This window comes from Elephantulus edwardii, unplaced genomic scaffold (genome assembly GCF_000299155.1).
Source record: "Elephantulus edwardii isolate Elephantulus edwardi_28Jun2011 unplaced genomic scaffold, EleEdw1.0 scaffold00120, whole genome shotgun sequence".
NCBI classification, from domain to species: Eukaryota; Metazoa; Chordata; class Mammalia; order Macroscelidea; family Macroscelididae; genus Elephantulus; species Elephantulus edwardii.
The window spans coordinates 1,491,424-1,500,473 of NW_006399870.1; the positions used below are offsets into that span (position 1 = coordinate 1,491,424).

The following is a 9,050-nucleotide window of genomic DNA, read 5'->3' on the forward strand; positions in this document are numbered from 1 at the left end:
GTATGGGCCATTGGTTGGTTTAGTCAGAACCATCTGTCTGATTTCCTAAATGGGGTCTTCCCAGAAATTTATAATGAATTTCACTTAATCTTCATTCTTTTAATCCTGTGAGATATCAAAAATATCTCTAATAAAAAGAAAGTCAGAGGGTCAAAAAGAGAAAATGTTATTTACTGTGATAGTGAAAAACTGAGGGTTTCTTAATTTTAAAAAATGTGTATTTGGCCTAATGAGTCTGTATTTGTAATGTTCTAATTAAGGGTGGTATGGTGGCCTAGTGGTAGAGAGCTATACTGCCATCCCAAAGGCATGTGATTTGAATCCCCCAGCTGCTCCATAGGAGAAAGATGGACATTCTCCTCCTCTGTAATTTACAGTCTCTGAAAACCCCCTGGAGGGTCTTCTGTGGGTCCGTTCCAACTCAACAGTAAACAACAATCCTAATTAAGTAATGGAGAATTCAGAACTTTTTGGAATAAATAGATGAACTTAGATTGGGGGGGAAGAAATGAACTTTATAGAATATGAGTTTCAGAAATCATTTGCTGTCGTAGTTGTGATTATGTAAGTAAACTAAGGCATATTTAAAGATGGTACTCTTTAATGAATCTCCAGGTACATAGGCAGTCCCTTCCAAGGAGATGTCGATTCCTTTCTCCAACACCCACTACCGAATTCCACAAGGATTTGGGAATCTTCTTGAAGGGCTGACACGCGAGATTCTAAGGGAACAGCCGGACAATATACCAGCTTTTGCAGCAGCATATTTTGAGGACCTTCTAGAGAAAAGAGAGAGTAAGCTTTTACAAAATAAGTTGCACATTGTGGAAGGTTATTAGTATTAACCAGTCCCTTCTTGAATTCTTTGCTATCTTTTTTCCTGGAAACACTGGGTGGAAGGGACCAAAAAGGTCATACAGTCCACTCATACGATTGTGGTTTTTTAGGTGATTGTTCCCTCCACCTTCCAGGCAATTGACTATTTATTCTTCCTGGAAGAGAGTTTGTGGTTTTATTAAAATTTTTATTTTCAAAAAATAGTTCTCCACTCTTTAGACGAAATACATTGTTATTCCTTGAATGGCATGTGAAGCTGTTCTTCATTAAAGGTACATAGAGACTGGTTTGAGAAGTTCCTACTTAAGGAAGATGATCTAGACTATACTTCATCTATACTTCCAAGGTCCCATTCTGCCCAGAATCTAAAGTTAGTATATGCTAAAGTGCTGATTGAAAAGGGGGGGGGGTTTCCTTTACTTCCATAAGTAAAACTTCTGAATCCTTTGACTTGAAAGTTCACAGTTATCAGAATTTGACACAGTGGTCAGAATTGCCATTGTAACTTTAATACAAAAACCTTTTTGCCTAGAAATAGTCCTCCAGTCATCAGTTGTTCTGGTCAAAAATAAGCTATCCCCATCACTGTTTTTTAATTGTAGTGTTCCAATAGAGTGACAATAGTGACTATAAATATCTATGTACAAATAAATATTCCATTTTAAAGTATGCAGAGGGAGGAAACCTACCTTGAGGCTTGAATTCAAATGACTCCAATATATACAGTACACAATTATACCATCTCGGCTTCACCCACAGTTAGCAGGGCTCAGTCTCTCCTAGCTCGCTAAAGGTTGCTAATCTTTCAAATACCCAGTCAGTGTAACTACTGTATTGCACAGTTTGAAATTTCAAAGCCTGCCACCATTTTGATAAATGAGGTTTTTTTAGGGGATGCAGGTAACTAAGAGCAATTCAATCCATTGGGCTAAGAGGTAAGTTTTAATGAGCATTAATTTTGTTATTATAGCATTAATTTTACAAATTCATGCAATTTAAAGGCTTTAGTCATTTATTTTGGAACTCAGGAACATCCCATTACAAAACATTTGAGTCATTGTTACCCAATCATGGTAATTAGAGCAATTGGTAATTCAGATTAAAGGTCTCCAGATTCGAGCTTTTTAATAAACAATGGGTAAAACTATTTTTAAAATATTTAAGCACCACACCCACTTCTACCCAGGCCAAACATAAATTTTTCACCAAAAAAAAAAAAAAGTCACAGTTTCTACAAAAAAGGAAACAAAAGTCATTAAGGTCTTCTTGCTCCATCTCTTACAAAATTCCTCCTAGGTGATTGTTAGTCTTAACATTGATTTTTTTTTTGACAGGTAATATGTTAGTATAATGTATAAGTACTAAATGTTCAGGCCACATTAAAGACATTGGCAAAAAATAAGGCCCCAGGATGCAATACCAATTGACATGTTTCAACTTGTATGTGCCCACCAGTTTATGCTAGGAAATTTGGTGAACAGCTGTTTGACTGAATGATTGGAAGAGCCATATTTGTTCCCATTCCTAAAAGTGGTAATCCAACAGAATATGAAAATTATCCAACAATTAATATTACATACAAAGAAAATATTAGTGAAGATCATTCAAAAATGACTGAAACACAGAGAGCTGCCAGAAGATGAAGCTGGGTTTAGAAGAGGCCGTGGCACTGGGGATGTCATTGCTGATGTCAGATGGATCTTCGCTGAGAGCAGAAAATGCCACAATAATATCTATTTGTGTTTTATTAACTATGCAGAGGCATTTGACTGTGTGGATCATAAAAAATTAGGGCCAGCATTGAGGCGAATGGGAATCCCATACCACTTAATTATGCTGATACAAAACCTACACTTAAACTAAGAATCTGTTGTACAAATAGAAAGGGAACACTGCATGTTTTAAAACCAAGAAAGGTATGTGTTAGGGTGTCCTCACTCCTTACCTATCCAATCTGTACACTAAGCAAATCATTTGAGAAGCTAGACTCTGAAGAAGAATGTAGGTATGGAGAAAAGATTGAAATTGTCAACAATTTCATCTTGCTTGGAAGTCTGCTGACAGATTACTCTAAATTACTGAGGAGTAATGATGTTAGTTTGAATACTAAAGTGTACCTGATTCAAGCCATAGTCTTTTCAGTCACTTGCTATGCATCTAGAAGTAAATAAGGATGACAGAATTGACACCTTTGAGTTTTGCTCAAGAAGAGTGCTGGATAGCCCATGAACAGGCAAAATAACAAGTAGATATGTCTTGGGGAAAGTGCAGCCAGAGTCCTCCTTGTTAGCAAGGATGGCAAAGCTTCGTCTCGCATATTTTGGGTATGTTGCCATGAGAGGCTGTTCCTTGAGAAGAACATCATGCTTGGAAATGTGGAAGGTCAGCATGCTCCTTGGAGGCAAAGATGGGAAAGCTCCATTTCACATACTCTGGGCATGTTGCTAGGAGAAGCTATTCCTTGAAGAAGGACATCATGCTTGGGAATGTGGAGAGTCAGCATGTTCCTTGTAATCAAGAATGGTGAAACTTTATCTCACATACTTTGGGCATGTTTCGAGGAGAGGCTAATTCCTTGGAAAGGGACATCAGGCTTGGAAAGGTGAATGTTCAGCATAGGAGAGGAAGATCCTCAATGAGATGGATTGGCACAGTGACTGCAACAGTGGGCTCAAGTGTGTCAGAGATGATGACGATGGCACAGGATAGGACAAGGTTCAGATCTGTTGTTCATAGGTAGCCATGAGTCAATTCAACTGCACCTAACAACAGCTAGAGTCCTAGTTGGTAGAGTTGTACTGTCTTCCCAATGGCAGTCTGTTTGAATACTCCACCTGTTGATCAAGAGAATGATGGGCAATTTCCTCTTTTATAATTGGAAGAAAACCCACTTGGAAAATCCACTGAAGAGTCAGCTGTTTCCCAATTCTGACTTGATGATAATGAACTTGATTTTGAGTTTGATATTGTTATGTCACCTGCAAAATTTAACGACCGTAAGTACAATAGCTCTGAACCTTACCCTATCCTGAGCCAGTCTCACTGACTCTGAAACCCTACTTTAATTTTCCCAGTTACTGTGTCAATCCATCTCAATCAGGTTCTTACTCTCCTGCCCTCTCCCTCCACCTTTCCAAGCATGATGTCCTTTTCCAAGAACTGATCCTGCCTGGACACATGCCCAGAGAATGTGGGACAGAGCTTCAAAATCCTTGGCTCCAAAGACAAACCTGTCCTCTTAGTAGTTCATAGTGTGTTTAATACTCTTCTCCAGCACCACAACTCAACGGCATCAATTCTTCTATCACCCTTAGTCACTGTCCAGCTCTCTGATGCATAACAACTAATTGCAAAGGCCATGGTCTGGATCAGGCACACCTTCGGCTCTAGACTGACATCATTGCTCTTTAACACTTTGGAGAGGTCTCTGACAGCAGACTTTACCAATGTAATCTTTTCATTTCCTGACTGCTGGTGCTAACAGTGTTATGGTAGAGACAAGCTGAAACTTCAATCTCTTCTACAGCTATCACGATGCTTCCAATTGGCCCAGTGGTGAGAATCTTTGTCTTCTTTATGTTAAGCTTTAATCTATCTTAAAAACTACAGTACTCCTCAGTTTCAGCAAACAATGTTGTATCATCTGCATAACGCAGGCTGTTGATGGGTCTTCCTCCATCCCTGATGCCACATTCCTCTTCATAAAATCCAGCTTCCTGAATGATTTGTTCTGCATGCAGATTGAAATGATATGGAGACAGGCTGCATCCCTTACATACTTCTTTGCTGATTTTGAACCATGCAATGTTTCCTTACTCTGTTCTGAGGACTACTTCCTGTTGTGAATCTAGGTTTCACATGAACACAATCAAGGGTTCAGAGATTCACATTCTTTTCAAGGCTAGACATAATTGGTTGTGATCCGCACAGTAAAATGCATATCTTCAGCTATTTTTAGAAATGATTGTTAACTAATTATTTTTTTTCTGTCAAGTCAGTTCTGCTTCATGGTAATGCTGAAATACAGATAACTGTTCCATACAGATTTCTTGTCTATAATATTTACAGAGGCAGATCAAGATATCTTTTTTCAAGATATCAATAAATAAATTTAAACAACCAATCTTTAGGTTAGTTGTAGAACATAAAACATTTGCATTACAGACCCTCCGTGAGATTGACACAATTACAGCAGCCATGGGCTCAAGAATGTCAGAGATGTTGAGCATGGCACAGGATAGAACAGAGTTCAGAACCGTTCATAAGTCACTCTGAGTGGTACTCATCTATACCTAACAACAAGTGACCTTGTAATATTATCGTATGGTTATTCTGAAGTTTTATGACCACAACAATTGGGGGGGGGAGGATCCAAGAATTAATGGAATACCAATTGAAATATTTCAACAAATAAATGTACCCTTGGATGTGTTCACTAGGTTGTGCCAAGAAATCTGGAAGATAGCTACCTGCCCAACTGACTGGAAGAGATTCCTTTTTATTCTTATTCTCAATAAGAGACGATCCAACGGAGTATGGCAGTTAGGCAACAATATCACATGCAAACAAAATCATGCTGAAGCTTATCTAGAAACAACCAGAACAATACATTGACAGAGTGCTGCTAGAAATACATGCTAGGTTTAGAAGAGGTCATGGTATCTGGGATGACATCACTGATGTCATATGGATCTTAGCTGAAAGCAGAGAGTACCAGAAGGATGTCTATTTGTGTTTTATTGACTATGCAAAGATATTTGAGTATCACAACAAATTGTGGCTAACATTGAGAAAAGTGGGAATCCCAGAACACTTAATAGTCTTTATATGAAACCTACACCTAGATAGATCAAAGGAACATTGCTTGGTTCAAAATCAAGAAAGGAGTGGATCAGGGTTATATCCTTTTTCCATACCTTTGTAATACATACCTTGAAGAGATCATTTGGGAGGCTGGACTTTATGAAAGAGGATATGGGATCAAGTTTGGAGGAAAATCATCAACTGCCTGCATTATGCAGACACAACCTTGCTTGCTGAAACTGGGGAAGACTCGAAATGTTTGCTGCCTAAGGTCAAGGACTGCAGTCTTCAATATGGATTGCATTTCAACATCAAGCAAACAAAAATCCCCATTACAGGCCAATTGGTAATATCATGATAGATGGAGAAAAGATTGAGGTTGTTAACAGTTTCATCTTGCTTGGATCCACAATCAATACTCTTGGCACCAGCAGTCAGGAAATTCAAAAGACAAGTTATTTTAGGAACATGTGCTGCCAGGGACCGCTCCAGAGTGCTAAAGAGCAATGATGTCAGTCTAGAGACTAAGGTGTGCCTGATCCAGGCTGTGGTCTTCTCAGTTGCTTGCTGTGCATCAGAAAGCTATGCAATAACTAAGGATGTCAAAGAATAGATGCCTTCGAGTTGTGGTGCTGGAGCACCAAGAAAACAATAGGTCTGTCTTGGAGAGGGTGAAACCAACTTGCTCTCTGGAGGCAAGGATTTTTAAACTCCCATCTCACAGACTTTGGGTATGTTGCCAGGAGGGATCAATCTTTGGGATGCATTGTTCTTGGAAGGGTAGGAAAGGAGAGGAAGACCCTGGATGAGATGGATTGACACAGTGACTGTGGCTATGGAGTCAGGTGTGTCAGGGATGGTGAGGTTGGATTAGGATAGGCCAGAGTTCAGAGCCATTGTTTATAGGGTCACTGTAAGGTGTAGTCAGTCAGCTTGACGGCACATAACAAAAACATCATTCTGAAATTATTTTTTATATATTGTAAGACAAAGCAATTAATAACTATTCTAATGTAATTATTGTTGCATGATGTTAAGTCAGAACTGACCCATAGTTGACTTTCCAGCTTGTTTTCAGAGGCTGTAAATTGCATGGGAGGAGCTTGCCAATCTTTCTCCTTCGGTGGATTTTAACTGCATGCCTTTAGGATTGCAGTGCAAGAAAAATATAAAAATGAGAGAAGTTTAGAAAATCTTATAATCCTGAATTGGAATTGAAGAAAATCTTTGTGACCCTCAAGTATGCTTTCTCTTTTAAAAGCAAGGTTTTCCCTTGCCATGTCCATTAAAAATCACTGAAAATAACCAACACAGTAGCAGTCAACATCTTGCCCCTAAATTCTGGTCTTTAAATACCGTTCTTCAGGAGCCAGGGCTAATTTCATTAAGCAAGTAGGAAATATAGTAAATAAGCATAAATGTTCTTGTCTTACCAAAAAGCAAAGAAACAAGTAAAATTACTAGGAGTGTTGTTTCACCAAGAACTCAGAAAATATCTGAAGACCTGAATAAGGTCCCACTGGTCAAATTTTTCACCATTTAACAAAATAGTAAGAATTGTAAATGCAGTCATAATAAGAATTGAAATTAATTCAATTTCTTAAGTATTCATCAGTACTTATTTTCAGTTGTTGTTCAGTACAGTCACATGGGAACCCACTCATAGGTGACCCTTCTATGGGTGTTCAAAAATGCTATGTCACAAGGGAGGAAAATGTCCATCTTTCTCTTGCAGAGCAGCTGGTAGATTTGAACTGTGTGCCTTACTTAATTTCATATAATAAAATTTTTGGTCACCTTCAGAGAATTCTTGGCAACTAGCTTTTTTCTGAGAGCAGATAGATAAAGAAGAAGAATCAATCTTTTTTTCCGAACTTTTCTGTAAAAACTACCTCATGACAACCAAATAGTTAAAGAGGGAAAGTTTTTCCTTACTAAGTTTTCCCGAAAACAGTGATGTAATGATTAAATTAGGGCATCACCATTTTGCAGCCTTTGATGATCTAAGCAACATTCTCAGAAGTGATTATCAGTGGAGTCATTAAAAAAGGGGGTAATGGACATAATATATCTCCTGATAGAATTACATAGCACTCCTAGTGGTGCAGTGTTTAAACACTCAGCTGTCCTATAGAAGGTTGGCACTTCAAGACCACTAGCTGCTCTGCTGGACAATGCAGCAATCTGCTTCTGTAAAGATTCACAACTTTGAAAACCCTATGGGGTGGTTCTAGTCTGTCCTACAGTGTCCCTGTGAGCTGGGATCCACAGAACAGAAATTAGTTTGATTTACTAGTACCTATCAGTAATGGAGGGTCAGCAAAAAAGGGGAAGACCCTAAACAAGATAGAGTGACACAGTGACACTGACTGTAACAATGGGCCCAAGAGTATCCAAGATGATTAATATGAGACAGGATGGGACAAAGTTTAAATCTTGTTAATGGGGTCACTACTAGTTGTAGTCGACTTGATGGAAAACAACAACAACAAAATTAGTATGGATTGTGCTGCAACATACAACAAAAATCTTCCAACAGTACCAAAGACAGCCAAAGATAAATGGAGAAAAGATTGAAGTTGTCAGTAATTTCATTTTACTTGAATCCACACTCAGCACTCATGGAAGCAGCAGTCAAGGAAATCAAAAGATATGCTACCTTGGGAAAATATGCTGACAAGAGCCTCTGCAAAGTACTAAAGAGCAATGATGTCAGTTTAAAAACTAAGGTGCACCAGGCCCAGCCATGCTGTTACATTTACCTCGAAAGTTGAAGAGTGAATAAGGAAACCCAATGTCTTTGAATTGTGATGTTGGTGAAGAATATATATATTAAACACACAGTTAGCTTCCATAAGAATGAATACATCTGTCTGAGGGGATATGCGTCCGACTGCACTTTGGCAGGAAACTTCATCTCACATACTTTGGGCATGTTGTCAGAAGGGACCAATCCTTGAAAAAGTAAAGCGTTACAAAAGAAAGGAATGCCCTCAATGAGATGGACTTACACAGCAACTGCAATATTGAGCTTGAGTATGGTGGATTATGAAGTGGCACTGAGTAGGGCAGTGCTTTGATCTGTTGCTCATAGGATAGCTTTGAGTGGTAGTCATCCTGACAACACCTAACAACAGCAGCAACAACATATTGTTGTTGCTGTTGTTATGTGCCGTCGAGTCACTTGCGACTCATAGCGACCCTGTGTACAGCAGCCCTAAACTCTGCTCAGTCCTGTGCCAGTCGCACCATCTCCAATACACCCATCCTGATTATCCCAGTCACTGAATCAATCCACCTCATAGAGGGCCTTCCCCTCCTGCACTGTCCCTCCACCCTACCAAGCATGATGTCCTTATCCAAGGACTGGTCTCTCCTCACAACATGTCCAAAGGATCTTAGACGGAGCC

At 39.1% G+C, this 9,050-nt stretch overlaps 1 protein-coding gene across 1 annotated transcript in view; it reads left to right on the top strand.

Annotated features, from left to right (window-relative positions):
* Positions 1 to 641: 641 nt before the first annotated feature.
* SPA17 (sperm autoantigenic protein 17) overlaps positions 642 to 9,050 on the top strand; it is a 25,781-nt gene continuing 17,372 nt past the window's right edge. The window contains exon 1 of the mRNA XM_006892801.1: positions 642 to 795. Within this exon, the coding sequence (XP_006892863.1) occupies positions 642 to 795 (154 nt within the window). The remainder of the gene's footprint in view (positions 796 to 9,050) is intronic.